Genomic DNA, 24,158 nt, shown 5'->3' with positions numbered 1-24,158 from the left:
TCTGAGTATGAAAAACAGGAAACCACAAAGAGCTGAAGAGAGATACCACATCAGATGCCTTTTAAGAAAGAATGCACATCAAAATTTGATTATGGTAGAGAGAGAATGAAACATTGCACTAAGTTCAGAGAACAAAGCTGGAAAACATCAGCGCTTTTGTGGTCTTAAAGTTGTCTTAGTTCAAGTGCCTACTGCTTATTTAGTTCCTGTAACTGTGGCTCTGAAATGTTTTCTGATTCTCTTTGTAAACCACCCTAAATGGCTATAACACCCCGATCACACTGAAACGGGGTTAGAAAAGTTTGGGGGGTTTTTTTGTTTGTTTGTTTTGGTTTTTTGGGGGGGTGGTAGGGGTTGTTTGAGGGTTTTGTTTGTTTTGTTGTTCTGTATTTTTTTTGAAGGGTTAAGACAATAACCCTTAAATAAAACCCAACACTCTACCATGAATTATTATAGTCACACTACACCGTAAGAACTGCTTTTTCAAGCCTCACCTGAGACAGTCTCATGAAAACTTACTCATTAGATGTGATTGATAAGTAGGATCTCTCGCTCTCTCTTGACTAATGCCCTACACCCCCAAAACCCCACCAACCAAACAAAAAGTCTTCAGGAGAATGTGGTTTTAGAGATCTGTTGGCTAGTACTTTGGCTAAGACAGAAACAAAGTGATGGGAAATGAGTGCATAGATAATGGAACAACATTACAGTTATTTTGTGGGACTTCTCTGAGAAGAAGTGTCCAAAAAAGTGGTGGTCCTAATTTAAAATTCACTAAATTGAGTAGATATTTGGTTTTCTGCAGCTCTGTGGAATAGTTCTTCTACCTTCCATATTCGTAAGGTGAGAACTGGTTGTTGAAACACATTCACTCCTATTTCTCAGCAGCTGCTTTTACACAGCTATCATTCCCGAACACTTAGAAACAGCACCAGGCAGGGTTCGTTTCTCCTCCAACCTCTCTCTCTCGTCGCTGCACTCTTCTGATGCCTTGCAGGCAGCAGGCACTCACTCAAAACGAGGGTGATGCAGAGTCTTCAGAGGGTGAAGGATTCTGCAGCATCCCTCCTCCTGCTCCTCCAGCACCAAGATCTGGGACCTCTCAGGCACACCGGGAAGCATCCTCCTCCGGCAGAGATCCCGGAGGGACCAGGCAGGTGGCTTCCCACGGCCACAAATGGGTGAAAAAGCCTTTCAGAGTTGGCTGGCGAGTTAACTTTCTGTTTGAGTTAACATTTCACCGCTGTTGTTTTCTTCTGGTTTAGGGGACATACAGCTTTTGAGGCCACCTTTTCATTATTCAAATCTAAATAGTGATTTTAGTTGCTTGGGGAGGGGCAGTGGGAAGGGAACAGGACCAGTCAAACCACAGTAGAGACTGGGACTGTCCTAGTTAATAGCATGCTTAGACTGTTGTTTAAATAGATATATAGATACATCTATATCTATTTGAACACGAAAAAAAGATTGCCTTTATAGAAAGAAAAAATAGGATCCTGCATGTAATGAAATCCTGCCTGCAGTGTTCTGCTCCTGAACCACAGAAGGTATCTCCTATAAATATTTTCAGAGATCTTTGTTCTTGTAATATTTGTTGCATCACGCCGTAATGATACCCTGCGCTGGAGGGAGGCTGCACATGCCTCGTGCTACTAGGCTGACCTGTGGACACTTGTCTAGGAGGAGATGAGTTAGTCACCTCTGCTACAGCTCACCAGAAAGACAACATGACATCCTGGTAACATTAGTTCTCTATAAAATTAGGCTGGGGAAGTGCAGTGCCTCCGTATTTCAGGGGTTTAATTGCAGCTCCGTAAGCTACCTCTTGCAGTAGGGGAGCACACATGATTCCAGCAGGGACAATGTCCCGGGGAGCGCCTCCCATGAGAGGACAGCACTGCAGGGTGGCTCTGCCGCCCTCAAGGGTTTGATGCCCAGCGTTAGGAGCTCCACCACACACGCATCATACACAGATACACCCAGGGCTTTGGTACCAGTTGCTCCTTTTACAATATCATTGGGGGGGAAACACAGGACATGGAAGTAATACAAACATACCTGACTATGTTACATGTGCATACTGTTACTGTGCTACATGTTACTTTATTACGACCTTCAATTAGCTCAAAATCTTCAGGAGAGATAATTTTAGATGGAAACAAAAATATGAAGGAAGCTGAGACGCACACCTTGTACAGTGGAAAAGGGTTATGGAGGATCTTTTCCAAGGAAAACCTAATCCCTATTCGCCAAACCTTTAGGAAACTATTAATCCATACATGTCTGTACTGCCTTTCCTCATCATTAGAGTAAAAGTCCATACTAATTAAAGCAAAGAAAGCACAAAGTGAAACAAATGAATGAATAACTTTCCCTGAGGAGGGTTTCTGCACACATCTCTCTCTCTCTCTCAAATCAAAACTACCTGTAGCTTGCCATTTACCTTGGGGTTGCCTTCTTATTTAAGAGCCCTGTCAAAAACCCTAAAGCAAAACATTTCTCTGCCAAGGCTCTCAAAATGACATTACTTCTCCACATTTCTTCTGCAAGACTAAAACTAATAAGCGTATTTAGAGAACGATGAATTCAAAAGTATTCTGATTGAAGTATAAGCTTTAAAAAAAATATTTTACGTAGGATGATATCTCTTTACCATTATTGACACACATTTAAAGGACATGCCACTCCATACTCTCAAATACAGTGTTTTAAACACCACCCCCACCACCTCCATATGCCTAAAGGAGAAGGATTAGTGACCAGCATGTGATTTTCGAGGAATTTAGGTCCTCCCTTCCCTCCTGCCCTGATCATGTGTACATAGGATTTTCTTAAACCCCCTGAACGTTGCTGCATTATTAAAAAGCAAAAGACATTAAAAGAAACCTGGAGGAAGCAAATATTTTCTGAGTGCGCAGAGTACAGCACTTCAGGAGAACTAGAAAGACTCAGCTATTCTGGAGTCAAGTGACACTGCTCCCATTTGAGCCACAGCAGACCACAAGTATGTGTAGGAAGGTAAACACATACCTGTGTAACTTACAGTGAACAGTTTTGTCTGCAAGAGACTCTCTCAAATGCTACCAGAAAACATAACAAGGGAATTACTGTACCCAGAGGAAACACAAAAATATTCAAGCAAATACTGACCCAGATCAGAAACAACATTCTTTGCAAGCCTGCAGTGAGCAATGTGGATTTTGGTTTATCATCACTGAACACAGAACATTTTCTTAAGGCTGCTGCTTCGGTTTTAAGCGAGAGGCCACATGTTTTCATTGCTTCTAAACTGCAGAGCAAACAACTGACACACAGAAAGCTTGAGAAGCTCAGTCCTAAGGGAGAACAGGAATCCTGCCGTATCATGCCAGTACAATCATTAAATAGTGACATCATGCAGAACAAATATAGATTAATCTAACATGAGAAAAGAGAAGGTAACAGAGAGAAAAAAAGGAGTCTCATGAAACAGGGTAAGTATACCAGCAAAAACATCTGCTTCCAAAACCACGTATCTGGGCATGGCTGGAGATAGCAAGTCAGCACTCCCTTAAGGGACGCAGGAAGCCTGCATTTCCTGAAGTGTCCCCGAAGAGACGTGCCTTCTATCTATGTATTTCCAGCTCTGATCTCTAACCACAAATCCAAAACACATCCATGCTTTTGCATGTCCTTTTATACTTCAAACACTGCCTCTTCCTGCCTGTCCACTGAGATTCTCTTCGCCTATCTCACAGCCTCGTGTCCCAACTAAACTTAGTTTTCTCCATCCCTTGTACATGCAATTATTACCTTATTCTTAGCCACGCGGACTAGCTGTGAAGACATTTGTCCTTTTTTGGTCTCTAATCTTATCTTGCAACTTTCCATTTACTAGCTCTTCTCTACAGTATCATCTATCTTCTTGTTCAAGCTTGTTTATCTTGCATTTGCATGAAAAAGCCCGAGTTAGATGTCTGCTAGCACCCAGGGAACAGTCCCTGCTGCCTCCAGCTCAAGTGTGTAAGCAAGGGTACCAGTAAGCCTGTCTCCCCGCTGATGAGCTGAGGGAGGAACTGGCCTCTAAAAGCCCCATCCCATGTTTACTTCCTTCTCTTTATGAGTTCCTGTTGACAAAACACCTGTCTGGATGGTGATGAAGGCTGTGGCACTCAGATCACTGCCTCTTCCTCTTTCATCTCCCTTCATCTTTGGCTTCCCTTTACCCCCAGTTGGCACTGAGATCCGAAGCACCCCGGGCCAGCACCACCGCTCCAGTACATGTCTTTTCAGTGTTCAGGCAACAGTAGGGCTCTCCGTCACTATCAGTAGCAAGAAAAGGCAATCAAGTAATAAATTCAGGGGATCAACAAGGTTTTAAAACCTAGCTTATCTGAGGTCTCACTCTGACAGCTGAATGTTGTCAAGTCCTGCGTTGTGGTCTGCTTGTTTTACTGCTGCTTCTCTGAACCCGAGCCACAGAGGCTATGTCTGTTCAACCTTGTACCAAAAAGCACTGACCACAGCAGAACCACTTCTACTCAGAATTTAGAATATCTGAAATATCCTGCTTAACTGCTACATAAAAGGACACGGACCTGTTGGAGCGAGTCCAGAGGAGGCCACGAGGATGCTGAGGGGGCTGGAGCCCCCCTGCTGTGGGGACAGGCTGGGAGAGCTGGGGTTGCTCAGCCTGGAGAAGGCTCCTGGGGGACCTTAGAGCAGCTTCCAGCACCCAACGGGGCTGGCAGGAAAGCTGGGGAGGGGCTTTTTGCAAGGGCATGTTGTGATAAAGAAAGGGGTGATGGCTTTAAGCTGACAGAGGAGAGATTTAGATTAGATATTGGGAGGAAATTCTTTACTGTGAGGGTGGTGAGACACAGGCTGCCCGGAGCAGCTGTGGGTGCCCCATCCCTGGCAGTGCCCAAGCCCAGGCTGGATGGGGCTGGGAGCAGCCGGGGCTGGGGGAAGGGGTCTCTGCCCAGGGCAGGTGGTTGGGTGAGCTTTAAGGTCCCTTCCGACCCAAACCATTCTATGATTCTGTGATACTGAGAAATCAATACCTACATTTTTCCCTAAATTCCAGTTAAAAATAAATACATTTCAGGCCTCGGCTAGAAAAGAAAAAGAAGTATCAGAGATTACAATAATAATGTGCTTGACCCTAGCAGTCAAAGAATTTCTGATTCCTCAGAAACTAAAAGGTGGGGGGAAATCAATTTATCTGACAACACTAACAGAAATGCTTTCAATTTTTTAAGGTTTCACAATGAAGAATAAAACCTTAAAAGTTAAAATAAATGGCAGAACTATGGAGAACTGAAAATCTAAGAACATTGACATTTCACTGCTGATTCATTCTGCAACACAGAGAGTGCCACAAATCACAAATTTCAATAGTTGCAAAACCCTGCATGACTTCACTGCAGCTTTCAGATTCAGAGGCTGGAAAGATCTGTTAGGTCACCTCGCCCACTCTCCTGCTCAGTTCAGGATCACTGCCAGGGGTATTTTGCCCATTTTTGCTCAGAACAGAAACCCTGTAAAAGATGCAAGGTGCTATTAAAGTGAGCGAGGAACCGGGGGAAAATTAACATCAAGCACTATACAGTGATAAAATGTGGATAATGAAGAAGCTATCAGATTATGTTTTACATGCATATTTACAAGCCACTGGGGGTTACTGAAGTATCTGTAAGCGAATGTAACTGCTGATTGCATGCCTTACAATTTCACAGTTCAATTTAACATTACCGTTTCGTTGTACGTTTAACTATCACTTGCTCCAGCACAACTACAGTGGTAAACCATGGGTTCAATCCACTAAAACCACTTGCTCCAGTAATTGCATTCTAGCAATCAGTACAAATTAAAAAAAATCACACCTTCTCAATTTCACTGCTTTCCTGCTTCTGACGCTACCCAGCTCTTTCTTGATACCGAACTTTACCTAAAATCTTGACCTTGACCATGGTATAAATAAAGCTTGTGTCAATTTATTCCTTTGTTCATTTTTCAGCCAGCTCCTTTATTTTCTTTAGGAGGCTCTCCTCCTCCTCGCAGCCTGTGGATAAGCCGAAGAGCTCCGTTCTAAGCCTGCTCCACTCGTTCAGCCTTCAGAAAACTCTCACCCAGTCCTGACTTGTTTTCACAAAGCAAATCCAAACTTCTCCCTATTCCCTCACCTCCCTGACAGCTTTTCTCTGCCAGCTTCCTTGACCAAGTCAATACATCGAAACCATCCTGGGCCCTCTGTTTGGCACTGCCGAGCTCCTCACCTACCCCCTAACCTGGATAAATATTCTTCTTTCCCCTTGCAGAGAAATCACTGTTTCCATTTCTTCCTTCATCACGCAGCTATCGCCCACATTCTCCTTCCACCCAGATAATCAAAATCTCATTATTTCCCACTCTGATTTATCAGCCTTCCCTATACATTCCTACCCCCCACATTAGCGTCTCTTTCCAAACATCGTATCCCTTCCAAGCTTCCCCCTCCTCCTTGGAAACATGCGATCCTGGGAAACCCCACAACCGTAAAGGCTCTGACTACTCCCTGCTTCTGCACCCCCTGCCTACGCGAGGGCTGGTCGATCCCGTTACCCACGTACCTGCTGTCCTCACAAGCACCACAGCGTTCTCCCCCATCCAGGCCCCGCTCGCTACTGACACATCTAGAAGTTTTTATAGAGGTGCGCCAGAAAGGCAGAAGTTGAGGAGGTATTTGAGGGCCAAGAAGGTGCAAAGTTATTTCAGCACCTTCCTCTGATGCAGCCCTTTAAATTGCTTGCTGCGTTCTGCTGCTGTGTTCTCTATAGAAATTCAAAGGGCGGCTAGATGTGTCATCATCAGACCTAAAACAGCCTAGCAATTTATGTGAAGGATGAAGTCAAGTGAACGTACACCTGGCTAGCTTTAAACGCAAGCAGAATGAATGCATCCTATGATGCTTATTAATAACAGGCTGAACAAGCCTAGTTACAGCTGCACAATTTTGCAGCAAGTGTGATGACAGACAAACATAACCAACAAAATCAGAAGTTCCCCATTCGTTGGGGAAGAGCAGTGAAAAAAGTCAGTTATAAATTTTTAACTTTTTTTTTAAACTATGAACTGGACTCTTGGAAATTGTATCTTGGATTTTATTCCTCAGTAAATTATAATATATTGCTTTTTGTAAATGGAAGTGTGGGTCACATTTTCAGAAACTGAAAGCCAAGGAGTTGACTTCAAAACATAAATGGCTATTGACCTGCTTTCTTGCCATTTAGAATATTTCAAATTAAAAAAGAAAAAAAATGACAACATTTCCAGAAGAAATCAAGGCAGAGAACGGATTATATAAAAGCTTCCAATTAATTATGCTTAGAGACAGGAAGATTGTTTTTATGATATTATTATGCTGAAAAAAAAATTACAAATTGACCTAATACTTCCAATTCCCTCCTTCCAATCGGATCAAACAACGTGTCAGAATGATGTCTCATGCTACACTTTACCCATCAGAAGCCAAGATCCTGCACAACTTACTTTTTATTTACGCTCTAGCTTGGAGCAGTGTTACTCAGTGACCTCAGAGCAAGGGCTGAGGGCTGCTTTGCACCATCAAGCGAGGAGCACAGGCTTGCCCGCGGAACACCGAGGAGCCTGGAGCATGCCAAGGCAGCCCGGAGCACGCCGTACCACGCCGTACCACACCACACCGCCGCTCCCCGCACCGCACCACACACCCACCCAGGCCAGAGCCGCCGCACAGCCCCGGGGGATTATCTCCAGGCAGCCAAGTGCAAAACAGATTCCATCAGCTGACTGCAACACCCCAAATCTTTACGTAGATTCTGCTTCCAGGGAAGCGATACCAGCGTATTTGCCAACCAATTTGTCCTAACAGGCCCATTGTAAAAGATGTGGCTCGCAGGCATACCTGCCGTGTATTTCTAAATGGATTAGAAAATAATTAATGTTTAAAAAGCTTCAGGCATTTTGTTTAACGAAGAGGTTGAACATAATGCCAAATACGCCTTTTTCTCATCTATTTATTTGACGTACATGCTGTTACACGTTTTAGTTACTTAAGCACAATTAACTAAACCCAAGGTAATGGCAAGGCTGCCAAGCACAGATCAACCGTTCACGGCTTAGAAGGCCGGTAACTAAAACAGTTTCAGCTTATTAGAAAAGAGCTGGGAACACTAATAACAGCAATTCTTTACCTCAGCTGAAAGTAAAGCACCGGACACGACAGAACTCTAAGAACTTGCAGGCTATACTAGATGACCAAGGTTACATATGGAATGAACTGTACGTCCCAAGACCGCCTTGATTCCTAGGCATTTCTGGTGCACAGATGCTTTAACCAGAAAAACAAAAACCAAGCCCCCAAAACCCCAAGAAAACAAAGCCCAACCCCTAAGCAAGTGCACACCAGGAGGAGTGTAGGAAGTCAGAGGGTTAGTACTGAGAGTTCATATTTAAAGTTGCATTTTATGAAGAAATTTACATAAGCGGGGAAAAAAACCCCACAAAGCATAAAAAAAAAAAAGGCACGGCAAGAGCTCTGGGGCCCTGGGAAGGGTTTGAAAGCAGCGCTCCAGGGGATGAGTCAGGAAAGAGAAGTCAAGTGTGAACAAGACAAGGGTAGAGCCAAGTTGTTCAGAGGGACTGACGCAGTCAAAAAATGCTTCTTACCAACCTTGTTCTGATAAAATCCTATTAATATGTTACAGTAGCCTACTGCCAAGACCTCAAGTACCTACGTACTGTGCCGTCTCCCAAAGCCACCTGGCAGGGCTGTTGGAAGGAAAGCTGAAGGGAAGCACTTGAGTGTCACAGAGAGAGGACAAGTTAGCAGAGCAGCACGGAGAGGAACATCGCCGTGAATGGGGAAGCTGATGAAACTGGTTAAGATGAAACGACAGAAAGCAGAAGATGAGAACTGTAAATCCCAATGACAGAAATGCAATCTGCAATCAAGACAGCTGGTAAAGGTCATTCAAGGACAGAGCCCAACAGCAGGACCACGAGGAGATTTAAATTCTGAGTGCTGCTAAGCAAAGGGGAGAAGGAAAGGAAGGGAAAACAGAAACAGCAAATAAGGTGATCATTAGTCATTTTTTCAAAGCCCCTGTTTTTCTTTTTTTGACATTTTTTAAAAGCCTCATCTGACAGAGACCCCTACATGTCACGGACATTAACCCTTCAGATAACTTTATTTGAACTTTTGTAGGTATTTTAAAGATCACCTTCACATTGAAATGGACAACTCAAAACATGGTCAGATACCTTTCCTCTAACAAAAAGAAAAGTGGTGCAGCAAATTGATCAAACTCCTACATTATCTACATGGGAAATAAATTTGTTAGAATAGTGAAATTACCAGCTAACACTATAATGAAAGCAGAAAGCTGGAAGCTAGCAGTAGGTGTGTTTAGACTAGCCAAAAAAAGGAAGTGAAACTGTTGTAAATTCACACTGAACGCAGCTAATTTGCAAAAGTGCCAACCTACTATGCTGGTATTCTAAATAAAGAAGGAAATACTTAAAGAGCTGCTTTTGCACAGAAAATGTAACTGATCATTGCAGGAATTATCTGTGACTTGCTATGGCCTACATGGCACAAGATGATGCCAGCCTTGATGACCATAATGACTGCTTCATCGTACTGTAAAATATACAAACGTCTTGCCTCCTCCCTCTTATGTCACTGTTACACTAACAAACATTCCATATGAGAAAGTGAGTATCTATGCATCTTCTATTAGCCTATATCTATATTGTAAATGATATTGTTTCCTAGAAAAAAACAAACCACATACACACACCCCTACTTTTACATTTTCAATACTGCATTTGCTATAAGGATTTCATCACGTGTCTGCACTTGTCATTCATTTTAGGACTCGCGCACTATGTTTCTCCAACACCTGCTTTTGACTAAACCTTCTGACATATCTCCAGTTACTCCATCTCTTTCTATAACAGAACTTGAACAGAAGAAAACATTAGTCCTCTGTGACTACATTATAGGCAGTACAGCTACAGAAAAGAAGTTTCTGTAATAAGGGATAAACCCATTATTTTAATTACTTAAAAAACACTAAAAATTGTAGTGGTTACAAAGTTAAAGATGGTAACTTTAATCTGTCCATGACAGCAATATCAGGTTCCTAAGAGTATGTATGTAATATGAAAGACATGATGTGCCATGTACATTATGAAAACAACATACTAGCTTCACCCCAGAATGGAACCAATAAACTTCGTGCAATAAACTTGAATTTATGATTGAGTCTATGTGCCCTTGATAGAACTGCCCAGTCATTTTTATTCATCCTTTGAGCAAACTGTAACATTGCAAAGTTTGTTAATAATGAATTGAGCAATTTCAGCCAATCTAAAGACTTGGACAAGAAATTACATTTAAATTGCCCATTCACATACTCAGAACTATTATTCTGATCTTTGAAAATATCGTTCTTCTTCATGCTTATGATTAGAAAGAATTAAGGTTTTTACAAAATGTTAATACTTACTTATCTCCAAAGAATTTTCTCCAGAAATCTGCAGCATCGGCTTTGGTGATACGAAAGTTATCACCCTGGAATTGGCCATTTGGAAAAATAGCCTTGATTTCTGCTAGCATGTGGCTGAAGATGAGGGACAGCTTTGTTAGGTTTCTCCTGTGGATATAATAGAAAGAAAAGTATAATCACATCAAATCCTCAAAATTGAATAAATTGAATCAATCTTTCAGTATCTTGTATCTCTTGCATATTTGTGTAATCATCACTGCGTGACACAAGAAAAACACTGAGCTTTCAACTGAAAACACATCAAAGAAATACAAATCAGTAGTTTGTGTTTCCATGCACTTCTGAGGATCTATTTATTATAAGTCTCAGGGAATATAAGATCATTTGTTCAGAAATGGAACAGATCTGGGTTCTCAACTGGATATTCCAGATACATGTCTGATCTCCATAAACATTAAGCTTGTGTATTTCTATTTCATTTAACCACTGCAGAAACAGGAATTTATACTAATTAGACAGTTAATAGATTAAAAAAAAACCCAACATTTTAATTATATTTAAAATTAACCAAAAGCCACACAATAAACCTCAAAATACAGTTTCAGATGTGACATCAAACCTATTTCAATCACAGGTTTCTAGAAAGGTAAACACAGCACAGAACTAGGTTTATTCATTGCCTACAACAATTTTATACTTTCCAGCTTTCCCTTACTGCAGGTACTTCTTATTTTCATTTAAAATGCCTTCCCTCTAGTTACAACTTGCTTTCCATTTTCAGTGACATATTAGAAACAAAAACCAAGCTGCTTTGCTATCAGCTCACTTCCATGAGCTTTCCAGGCTTGAATTCATTAATCAAAAATTATTTGGGTTTTGGCACAGAAATCCCATTTAGTGTAACACAAAGAACACAGCATCCTTAAACACAAATAATTCCGTTGTATGGAAAAATCTGTGGGAGATGGTGGGGGGGAGAGAGAGAAGGGTCAAGCAATCTTTCTATGAGAGTTTCCTTCTGGAGATTCCTTAGACGATCTTTGAAAAAGGTGTATTTTCCCACCTGATACGTGACATAGAGACCACCCAGGAGGCTGAGCAGTTTCTGGTGAAGAATTTGTATTCTTACGTATTTTAACAAAGTACTTTCAGGAGTCGGAAGCATCCTGTGTCAAAACCATTCACCTTTCACAATGTCAGGTACTACTTAATAGTGCCTCCAAAAATTTAGTGAAAAACATAATAAACTAATATCAATCATGTAATTTATAACTGTGTATAGACAGTATTTTAAATAAATGAAAACTTATGAATAAGTCCCTAGCCACATGAAAAGACTCTGATTTTTATACATGCATACCAAATAGCTTTTCAGAATGCTCAAAATCTCAAAAAAAACTACCCAAAAAAATCCAGTGCAAACCCCAGCTGAACAGATTTCCTGGGGTCTTCCTAAAAAATGCATGCAGCTTAGTACTGAAGCAGTAATTGTTTCAATTAAATTTGCAAACAACTTATAGAGTACCCTGTGGGAGTTGTGTTGCAGATTTTACTACAGGTTTTGCTACCAAGAAAACTACAATAAAGAAAAGGTAAGTAATTTAAAACGAACACCTGATGAATACATCCTCCCTCCCCTCAAGACTGCAAATGGTTGTAGGGCTAATTCTTTCAGAGCCCTTTAATTCCTCCAGTATAATCAGATGTCTATAATTACGATGCCCAACTGTTCCTTCTTTTCTGGATTTGTTGCTTGCTATCCCCCTTCCTATTTCCTTTGTACTTTAATTACACACACGTGTTCCTTATTATTTTCCTCCTCCGAACTCAAGCCGATGCAGAGCAAGCCACCCCAGACCCGGGATCAGCCAGCAGCTGTCCGTACCGAGATGGAAGCACGATCTGGTGCAAGCCTGAACAGGGCTCCCTTCCCGCTACACCACGTAGCTGCCCACGTCAGCAAGGTGCGGTGCCGCAGGGCTCTTCGCAGGTACGCATTAACCCAGGGAGCTGGCTGGGTCCGTCAGGCTTGCGCCTTGGAGTGAACGGCTACGGGCTGAAGGCACGTACCGGGGCCACCTGGGGCACCTCGGCCAGCGGGGAGCATGTGTGTCGGTACGCACCCGTCCAGGCACGTGCACTGCCTGTGAGGTAGAGCTGCACGGTATGTGACCAGAACCAACAACTGGTAGGAACTGGACAGTAAATTTCCAGTCTACACATGCGTCCAAACGGTCGTACCCGAATGGCAAAGCCTGTTCCTTCCCTCTTTGGACAGTACCAGTCACTAAGTGCATCGATACGCTTTTGTTTTGTTATACAAGTTGGTTAGGATGCAGAAAAAAAGTCAAATTATTTTTTGGATTGTATGTCTATAAACAAGAAAATGTTTTAATACTAAACTAAGAGACCTTCTTTTTATCTGACTGCAAAGCTACTGGAAATCAGCTAGAACCTTACCTGTGCCCGAACATACATGACAGCATGTATGCACAACAGAAAATGCCAAATTCTTCATCATTTATATATATGTATGTTTATCTATATTTATAAATATAAATATATACACGCATACAGTAGCTCTGTTTCCTAATTAATTTTGATTCTTGCTGTACCAGGTGATTACCTCTAGTCCTTCTTTGGTTCCTTCTTTGGTATCAAATGATCATGATAAATCATGTCTTTTCACTTAAACATTTTTGCTGTAGAACTGTAGAGCACATACTGCACCATTTTTGCTTAGACATGCTCACGTGACACCAGATCTCAGTAACTTAGTGAGACAGATACAAAGCTCAATGATTTCAGAAATGGTTTTCAAGAATTACACGAGGTGCAGAGGTATCGATGCCATCAGGGTGGGCCAGTGATTCTCCCCACCTGGGCATTTCACTCTTCTGACTGTCTATGAATTTTCACACACGTACTTTTGCTGTCTTGTGGAGGGCTTTCCCACAGCATCACCTCATCCACTTGATGGTCTCTGTGGCTGCACTTTCTAAGTTAGAATGATTCCCTTTTCTCCCCCCATATAAAGATGGAGCAGTGTCAAAAGTTTTCCATTCATAAGCATAAGACGAGGTATTCAAGTCCTATTTTTTGGGGAAAAAACAACAACAACAACAAGTAAAACCATCAGCTTTGGCATTTTGGTGAATAACCCTAATGGAAGCCAAAGAACTGGTCAATCTGAGCCACCTCCTTTAGGTCTCATTCCCACCAGAAGCCTTACAGTAAAGAAGGCCATCGGTACCAGCTCGGTCTGCACCTCCGGCCGTGACACAGGCTCTTCTCCTGGTCCCAGTGAAGCCATCGTAGTGGCAGAGGCAACTGCACTGGCAGCCCGGTGGCACATGAATTATGCAGATGCATGCCCTGGAGGGACTCTTGGAGTCACTAGGTTCCAGCAGGCGAGAGGTATCTTAAGGGATTGTACTGGAGCTACACCTCCAAAAACTGCTATCCGAATTCTTGAGAAACAACGGTTTCAATGCCTCAGCAGCCAGCCTTCAGGGTTTAACGCAATAACACACTTTCACTGCCAACCTGGAGCAGGTTGGAGGTGGGATGTCTTTCCTCAGCTGTGTCAGAGCACAACCACCTCCCTGGTTTCTGGAGAGAGAACGGGGTTTATGCTGATGAGAAAAATCTCTTTCAGAAACCAAAATCGAACAAAACTGCCTCTCTACAGCAAATGGAACTGCAATGATCATTCTCCACAATACAACAGCTACTGCGGTAAGATTTAAGAATGTTTTAACGCTAAATGACGCCGTATCAACTGCATTATATATAGTGCATACATAGTGTCGGTCTCTTCCATATTACTTGCAACACACTCAACACCTATTACTTGATGTTTTTCCTATGATTCATGCTTAGCTTTTCCCCACTGCCTTTTACCAACTCAAACTGATGCCACGCAGGTCAAACCCCTTGTAGAACTTGATTTCTGAAGTACCAGGCTTTCAGTAGTACTTGTTGCCAGACATGCTTGTACATGACAGATCTACTGAAGAACCAACAAGGTTTAGCCAACCCCAGAACACCTACGATATAAAAATTAAAAACTGAATTTTCTTTTAGTATGAACTTGTAAAGGTCTATTGAATCCATAAACATCTTTTGGTTAATCAGCAGAAAGATGAATTTTCTTGACTTCAGAATTATTCTCTTTTGGAGTTATACCTCATGAACAAGTTTTCTGAAATACAGACAGTAAAGCCTGAAAATAAGAATTGTGTTTGTTCACTTTGAAATAAATGAAGATATTCTGAATGCATTTTCTCTTCAGCTCTGGGTGTGTGTGTCAGGTTAGGGAATACTGCAAAGAGTTCATATATCACAAGTCATACGTGATTTGAAAAGAGGGCTTACTAATGGAAATATTACATCCCAGTCATAACCAGAGCAGCGGCAGCTGTCCTGCCCTCCTGGTTCTATTAAACAGGAAAGCGAAGCATGACCAGCATGCAACAACACAGATAAGTTTTGGCTGTGTCAACTTGGTAATCACTCTGTGAAAGCTAATTTTGCTTTTCGGAAAGCGATATGGTCTAGCAAACAGAAGTGGACAGGGAATCGGGCGGCGTTGCTTCCCTCCTGCCACTGGCCTGATGGATGAGGTGGGAGAACACCTGTGTCCTGCACCTACTGCCTGCCGACGTGCATGAACCGAGTCAGACACTCAGACAGCTCCAAATACACTGGGCAGAACCAGCATATACATAAATCCACAATGCAAAGCATACATCCGTGCCCTGACCCTTCATAATCACCAGATTTCACAGACGATAACCAAGACAAAGTCATCTTAGCAATACGTCCTTATGTCTCATGCAACAACCCGAAAATGTATAAAACTACTCATATACTGTATCTGTATATCATTTCTGCTTTCATGCTTCTATATTACCATCTCCCACGAACAACAATTATTTTTATTTTACAGCTACACATATTTCTAGGAAAAAAAACGCAGTGTAGAAAGAAGTCACTGTATATCTTTGCAGTTATGTCATTCCAGAATTAGGTTGTTGCTGGGTTTCCTTCTTCGTTGCATCTAGTAAGTGTTTAATCTTTCTGCATCCACATAGATATACTTTATTAAACAACAACCTTCTGTAATAAACAATACATCGGCTTTCCAAGCTCATAATATATAACTCAGTCCCCTGGCAAAGGAAAACAGTCTTTAGAGCTAGAATAAAATCTGTTTGGCAGCTAAGAATATTTTCCAGATATTTCTGACAAAAAAGTATACCCAACTATTACTAAAAAACACATAATTCCTCTACAATTCTTATTTAGAGTAATTGTACAAAGACCATCCTGTTAGCCGGCAAAACTGCAAGTCATAACTGCTTATGAACCAAGATAAAAAAGTTTGAAACGCCTTCATAAGGTGAATTGTTTACTCTAACTTTTAAAAATCACACCCACACACCCCCCCGCCAAATATTAAAGCTTCAAAATCCAAAGCATATGTACTGAGCTCATTTCACTTAATTAGTTATATTCAAACCAGATTTCTGACCCATATGCTGGAGCTGCAGTAAAACCCAGGGATCCTACACACTACGTGTTGCTAATTCGAAGGGACAGAACAGAGCCTTGTGACGCAGGTACAGAAAGGGGGAGCAGAGACCCACCTTCTGAGCTCTTCCACCCTGCTCTGCAGGAGTTCAGCATTTACGTTTTGTGCCCTAGGCTTCCGTTCTGTGAAAAAAAGTCCTTTCCAGATTATTTCCCATTTGTATTTTGCCACCATGAGGAAAGCCACAGCTGCCCATACAGCTCCTTGATAGGTTATGCTTCTGCCATTAACTACGGACAAGTGGCACAGACAGGGATGCACCAGGATCAGGAAAAATCACACAAAAAAAGAAAAAAATATTCTGAAGAAATGTGTATTTCTGAGTATCTCCAGAAGGCACAGCGACGTAACCAGAAACGATCTATGCTGCTAGCAGTTTACTCTTGCTAACCCGGTATAACCCCGACGTGTTTATCCCCCTTCCTCTTCCAGAACTTGCCCTTTCACAGACAGCAAACATAGGGCGAAAAAACCCAAAAAAGTAATCCGTCCGTCTGTCCCCCCCCAAAAAAACCCCCAACAAAACAACAACAATAAAAAACCCACCCCCCACAGGTGGACAGTAGAGTCAGTCTTAACCACAGAGATCTTCAACACTTGAGAGGAAGCGAAGGAAACCAAAGGTTCCCGGCAACACACCTGCAGAGGGGAAAAAACCAACAACCCACGACTCTACCATCATATTTGGCAACCAGCTCAACTCTGGATCTGTGCAATAATTATTTTTAAAAGCTATATAAGGACAGGGTATCGTTCAGGGACCAAAGTATATGGGCTTATTCTTGGGATGAAATATTCCTGGGACTAAAGTGTGAGCTCTATTTCCTACTTCTGTTGCTGACTCATGGAAGGGACGCAGGCAAAGAACTTAATTTTTTTGTGCTGTAGTATTCCTCATCTGTAATATGAGGAAAAAAAAAACATAAAAGAAAAAAAAAAAAAAAAAAAAAAAAAAAAAGAGACTGCCTTAAACATGGTGAGGTTCAGCCAGTAATTAAATTCATCATATGCTAACATGAAAACCAAGAATAAAATTGTAAGAAACTTGCTGGAGGCAACTACTACTTTTCCTTGAGTCCCAGGGGAGTTGAGCTTATCCTGAGGAGGAAAGCAGAACCCTTCTGTGCATGGCGCTCCATCGGCCTCTTCCCGACAGATACAAGGAGCACCGTGCAAGGCTGACACAGCTCTCTATTCACGATGGATAGCAAAGGGAAAACTGGCACTTTGGGAAAGATTTGGGCAAGGATGTTTGGGAAAACAAAGCAAGCTGGTCACAATGTGACCTTGAATTTTCCTCCATCTTTTCCTTCGCTTAAAAATCATTTTACATTGACACACCAGCTTCCACCAGCAGTCTGGTTCCTTTCGTTCTCATGTTTTAAAGACCATAAGAGTATCACAACAGAAGGCAATGCCTGATGAACTCAAAATTTCATTCCATCTTTTAAAACTGTGTATCAGCTATCATTTTTTCTATAGTAGGCATTTTCTGCCACGATTATGCAAAAATAAAGAATGAACATAATATAATAGCTTAGTAAAGAAAATGGAATATACAGAGGAGGGAGGATGGTCAGGGTTTCTCCACATCTCAGACTCTACAAACCGATGAGTCTCTCCACTCGCTGTCTCTGATCTTTCCTTTGTGAACTGGCATGAAATTGTGCCTACCAGCATCTCTTGAGCAAAGTTCTGTCCCAGGATTATATTTGGGTTTTGCTAAACAAACACTCTATACAGCAGCAGCCATGAATAGCTCATCAGCTGGGCTTTAGAGTCCATGTTTTGAAAATTTGACTACTTCCAGTTTGTCCAACGGACAGTTACCCAGCACGGATGAATGCCTCAAGGTCCTCCTCAAGCAGTTTAATCTCTTTTCTCACTAGTACTCAGGTATACGAGGTAACAAATATATCCATGAAAATAAAACCCAAAGAGTGTTCACAGAAATTAAAGTAACAAGGAAATACAGTCTGCAAAAAACAGAATGCGAGTCGTCAAAACTGAAAACAGACGTGCTGACATGCTAAAGATCTAATTTGCCCCAGAAATAATTATTATCTCTATTTACTTATGTGAAAGGACAGAGGCAATAAAAAAAACAACCTCTAGATGATGCTACTCACAGAAGGAAACTAGAATAAAACCAACATGAATATTTACAAATACAAATACTTCGTAGAGGATAGTCAATCCTATGACATAAGTAGTAACATAAAGTACGAGCTAACAGGTTTATTGATTTTACTACTGAAACTTTTAATTGAACTACTATATCATCCTTGCAAAACATATTTACAATGCTTAAACTGATATTACACTTGTTTCTTAAAAAAAAAAAAAAAAAAAAGAGCTGGACACTGCTTTAGTTTTATTTGCTACTTTTTAACAGTCAGTTGCTTTTGCACTGTGGTTCCCCTCATCAGTATCAACACGTTATTTAAGCACTCTTCTGCTTCCTCCGTACTCCTCCTGTAGATGTCTTTGTCTACCAAGGTCCAACGTGAACTAACACTGACTTAAAGGTAAAGCCAAGTATTTGTATCTGTCAGTAAAACTGAGGTTGTCACAGAAAGCCCCAGGAACACGAGTAAAACCCGTTTTTGCAATGTTGAATTCAGTCACTGAATGCCTAAATATGTAAAACTTTTTTAACAAATGTGAGTGTATTAATATGAAACAACGAAGAAGCAATCAGCATGTTTTCACCATCTTCCAAAGCTTTCTTCAAGCAGAAGGGATATACAAAAAGACGACTTGGCCAAAATAAGCAGTTGGTTAAAGGCAGAGGTGTGGCCACTGTAATTCTTTAGTACCTGATTAGGACAGTAAACATCTTGAATTTCATTACAAAGGTCACTCCTACAATCCATCCTACCTGCGTACTAGAAGTATAACCGACAGCATCAACAAGTGTTAACATTCCCCATGTAAGCATCGCCCTCACCGCTCAGGCAAGGATGACTTGGCTTGGCGATTAGCCATGCCATGGAGAAAGCACATCCCTGCCGGGCCAAAGCTGCATGTGAAAAGGGACACGGTCGTACGTGGAGCGACTCAAGCCACTCCGGAAGGGATACAAGGCTGTGTTTGGCACAAATCCTGCCACAGCCAAAGGCCAAGGAGGCCCCCAGGAGGTACTGATGCGACTAAATGCTTCATCTGGTTAACAGCAACCACGCACGAGCGAGGGGAGGCGGTTTCGCCCCGCGCTGCACTCCATCCAGCCCACTGCCACGCTGCGCCGTGATGCTCAGTGCCCGAGCTGCCGACACCGACAGAAGCAGGCATGCCGTACAGCGCCCCGCGCACGGGGCTCCGCGTCTGCCCGTCCTCCGAGCCGCAGTCACTGATAGCGCTTCGCTTTTTCAGGTTGCGGTGTGCCCTTTTCTTACACAGAACAGTCCAGAACACGTACTGCAGGCTTGTTCTTTCAGAATTTTCAATTCAGGCTCCATTATGTCACCTTAAAACATGCTGTTACTCTGTTTTCTAAGCGGAATAAATTCAAAAGAGACTCGGTAGAAATAAGCATCCTCAGCGACAGGCCATGTTAAAGTACTAAGTTTCAAAATAAAAGTCTATTGAGTTCTGCATACTATAGCTTCTTGCATAGACAAATCTTTCTGATTGTTAAACAGTTAATCTAAATTTTTTTTTCAGGCTTAACACTGTCATCACACTCTGATTGTGAAAAAGATCTGCAACACGATCTAACCATTTTGGAGAGCAGGACTGGCAATGCTTTTTGCTGACGTTAAGCAGCTTTGGCAAACTAATATGCATATATATCTTTTTTTCACATATATCATTCTCAAATATCAAAATTGGATTTAGGTACTTAACAAGAAATGTCTCTGGATCACATGTGTCTCCCAATACTCTCATGAAAATTGATATGAGTTTGGCCAAATTATGAAACTGAAGTAAACCCTCTCCAAGGGGCCTCAAACAAACCTCGAAGCTCTCGGCTCCCATGGCTGAGCAAACCCAACCTGAAACGCTCGCAGGCAACAAAGGACCCAGCCTGGGCCAGCTCACAGCTGGAGGGCACCGCTCTTCATCCCTCAGTCGGGGCCTTCCCCACCAAAGGGGGCAGCGTGAGAAAATCCTTTTCCATTTCTCTTGGTGAAGCCCACGATGACCTCAGAAAAGAAGAACAAGCTGATGCGAGGGCACAGAAGGCAGAAGCCGGAGAAGGCAGACGGGCAGGAATGGGTGGCAACATCGAACTCAGCGAAACTCGATTTAAAAGGTCTGATGATGTGCAGCAGCATAGGAAAGCCCACGAGAAAGTGCCAGCGTTTTTAGAGAAGAATTTGAACAGTATGAAAAAAAATAAACTATAAAGAGATGCATTAAACATCAGGAACAAATGTGCGTGTTATGTGGTTGCTGGCTAAGTGAACATCTACCCCTTGCACTCAGGCCACCCAGGCACCAGTCCCATGGAATAAGACAATTTTATGCTGTATTTACAACCTATCACAATGTACAAATACCAAGTGGACCAACCATGGTCACACACACACAAATTATTTCTGGCAATTTTTTTGAGATCGTAACTTTTCAATTTTTTTTTTCTTTTTTTTTTTTGAGTTGCAAGAAATGTAACAATATTTTTGCTGGTCAGACTTTCTGATAGAGATCGGGGTCTGAACAGAAGCTTTAGCATTCACTTTCATGCACTGGGAGTGTAGAGAAGTATCAAAACTGCTGTATTTTATTTTTTTTTAAAGATTATTTTAAAATAATGTGCCACAACCTGCAGAGGTGCTTATCACCTGCTGTGTCACACATGATTTCCACTGAGTGCAAGCCAACAAGATTGCAAGTCAACAAGCTGTTCCAACATTCCTAAGAGACTAGCCAAAAGGGAATTTTCCTGGCTGAGCTGCTTCGGAGACTTGGTTAAGAGACAATGCTGAGTTGCGCATTTTGCCCTAGAACTTGACTTTTTCTGAAGTTCTTGGATTTTACTTTTTGAGCCTCTTGTACATCATTATTTCTGTGCATTTTGCTCTGTAGCAGTGGTAGGAGCCTTTCATTAAAAGCCAAGTTCATTTTTTTTACAAAGACTGACCCTCTTCATCCCACGTACCTTCCTGTTAAAAGTATCATCGTTAAATGAGCAGAACTCTCCAACTCTGCATCTGCACAAGTGTATTTTTTCACAGACCTTCATGTATGTCAAAATAAGAATTTTTACCGTAAGCCCTGAAGTAAGATTCGGTGTAGGCAGCCACTCTCATTAAAGCATTCTAAGAGTTGTCATTAAAGCATTTTAAGGGTTGCTTTTCATGTGGTCTAAAATACATGATATTTACCAAAATGGAAGTCCAAGTGAGAGCTAAATAACCCACTGAAATAAAATAATCAGCCTTCAAACCACATCTCAAGTACTTCTGAGAGCTAAAGTTATTGAATTCCTATCAAACATATAATAAAAATTCCCATTTCCTCAGATGTGCTTTAATCAAATCCACCTGAAATCGTTCACTGAAAACGATTTAAACACTACTTAGTGCTGAGATGCAGTTTGTTTGCAAAATTCAGTTAACAAAAATCTCTGTTGATAGCTAAGCAGCCTCGCACCAATGCACGTGGCACAGAAACATATAAAATAAGTTACACGAAGCACTGAAACTGTATGTGGGACTTAGAATAATCACTGTGTTTGTTTACTGAGAGGATGTAAAGTGACTTTCATTCAATGGAGAAAGTTACCATCTCCGGCCAAAAGCAGTAAACACCACGAAACCCCCCTGCTCACTGTCACACATACCCCGAAGCCACCAGCCTCTGTCCTCTCGCCTGTCGGCAGCGCCTCTGGGCTGTTTGAAAGCAGATAGAGTGCTGCCAGGCTGTGTTAGCAACTGCCTCTGCACCCAACAGCTAGGAAAGAAAGATCAGATCTTGGTTCAAAAATTGTTACCTGAAACAGTTTCATGATGCTACACCTGCTTACAGCCCCTGGGGACCAGGTCAGAACCTGGCACCAAGAAGGAATACAGCACAGAGGCTGGGAAAAGCCTGATAGATTTCCTCTTCATAGCAAGGTGTGTGGTTTCTGACTAACCAGAAAAAATAGAACTGGCTGAAATATTTTCATCAGTAATATGGACTGAGTAAAAGCAGGTGCTAAAAAAATGCAGAGATATAGCTAGGCAAGACAGCTGTATTTTTCATGAAAACGGAGGCAGAATCTTTACCTTCAGGAAGTACTGCTGTCAACTTTCAGAACAGAAGCTGCCTGTACAAATCAAAATAAAGCATTTTGCTTCTTCACTCCTCATCTCCCATGAGAAGCAAGGGAGGAGAACAAAATGAGCAAGTTGAAAAGTTCCTTGTGAAAATCTGTTTTTCTTTTTCGGTCTAAAGTACAGTAACCAAGGAAGAAATTTATACCCTGACCTGCTTACTAGATATTCCACCCCCCCACCCCCCCCAATGTTAATAAGCTTATCCTATGTCAGCAACCACATTTCTGAACACGGCCCCCCCCCCCCCCCCCCCCGTGATCTCTTCATGGGTGGACGCTTCAGTGTGGGAGACAACCAAATGTTTTAAAGAAAGCTACACAGCCATGGTGTAAGAGGGATGGTGTGGCATGAATAAATAACTGGGTTAAAAAAAGTGGAAGCAGAGGGTAGGCAATAGGGATTGGAAGCAGAGGGTAGGCAATAGGGATTGGAAGCAGAGGGTAGGCAATAGGGATTTCTGCTCCAAATGCAGGGAAGTGCCAGCCAAGTCGTGCAGGGACCTGCTCTGCTCAGCATGCGCACGGGGGAGCAGCGAGCAGCAAGGTGACAAAGCCTCTGGTGACATAAAGCTATTCAAAGGCTATAAGGCTGTCAGGTAAGTGCAAATAGCTGCAGAGTGACTGAGCAACATCAGTGGCAGGTGAACTTCAATACATGTGAAGGCAAAAGAACGTATCCGAAAATATAACCTTGGCCTGATGTACAAAAGGGCAGGCTCTGAGCGCAGCATCGCCAGCCAGAAGCAAGACTTGGGATTATGGCAGGTAACTCCACGGCAGTATCAGCTCAGTGCTCATTGCAATAAAAACACAAATCAAATCCTATGAATTATTAGCAAAGGAACAGTGAACAAAACAGAAAACGTAATTATGCCACCATACAGAATCAAAGTCACCTCTTACCAAACCAGACATGTAAGAACAGATACGTAAGAACCAGACGTAAGAGATACATCAAAACACAACAAGGATTATCAAAGTTAAGCAATGGCTTCAAACCGAGGAGGAACTGAGCGTTGCTGGCACTCCTCACCTTGGACGAGTAACCACCGAGGAAATCTGACAGAGGTCTACAAATTGTGAGTGGCGTAAGGAGGATGGATGGGGACTGACAGTAACTAGAACCGTAAACGAAGCTGACGGGAATCAAGTTCAAAAAAACCCTGATCCACAGAAGCTGTTGCCTAAGGATACTGTGGAGGAAGTTTAAAAAGGCTTGAGAGGAGACTAGAAAAAACACCAGGAAGAGCGGCTTCACTGAAGGTCACTGGAGTAACAAAGCACAAACAGGCTCAGGAAACCCCTGAGCTACAAACGCTCAAAGGCTTGGAGATTTCCAGGGGGGCACACTATATTATGTATGCATGTTTGCACCACTTATTCCTCCTTAGATATCTGCTTACGCTCATCACAGAAAACAAGAATGACCATACTGATTCAGGTTAGGGGTTTGTCTTAAGAACTTCAGTAACTTGTAACTTAATTTTGGATACCTTGGTGAATGGAAGCATCCTACAACTTGACAATAATTCTTTTTCATCCCCATAATGGGGATTGGAAATCTGAAGTTGCCCAAGTGTGCTCCGCCAGGAGGTTGGTGCGGCAAAGCCTGGCAGTAGGAACGGGCAGGTGATGGCGCAGCGCTGCATCAGGCTGAAGATCCAGAGAAGCACCAGGGTCAGAGCGCTCTGCTGTGCCTTAAAATGACAGATGCAGCAAGAACCTAGAAGGGTACTCGATGACACCGGAGAAGTGAGTAGTGTTAAGAGAGGTGAGGGCGAACTCA

At 42.2% G+C, this 24,158-nt stretch overlaps 1 protein-coding gene across 4 annotated transcripts in view; it reads right to left on the bottom strand.

Moving 5' to 3' along the window:
- Positions 1-24,158, bottom strand: part of CBLB (Cbl proto-oncogene B) — a 133,592-nt gene that overhangs the window by 56,241 nt on the left and 53,193 nt on the right. For all 4 annotated transcript variants that reach the window (XM_056327676.1, XM_056327679.1, XM_056327677.1 and 1 more), the window contains exon 4: positions 10,512-10,658. In XM_056327676.1, the coding sequence (XP_056183651.1) occupies positions 10,512-10,658 (147 nt within the window). The remainder of the gene's footprint in view (positions 1-10,511; positions 10,659-24,158) is intronic.

The sequence above is a fragment of the Falco biarmicus genome, chromosome 2 (genome assembly GCF_023638135.1).
Source record: "Falco biarmicus isolate bFalBia1 chromosome 2, bFalBia1.pri, whole genome shotgun sequence".
Classification (NCBI taxonomy): domain Eukaryota; kingdom Metazoa; phylum Chordata; class Aves; order Falconiformes; family Falconidae; genus Falco; species Falco biarmicus.
Note: the sequence above shows the minus strand (reverse complement) of the source record. Positions and strands in the feature narration are given on the sequence as shown.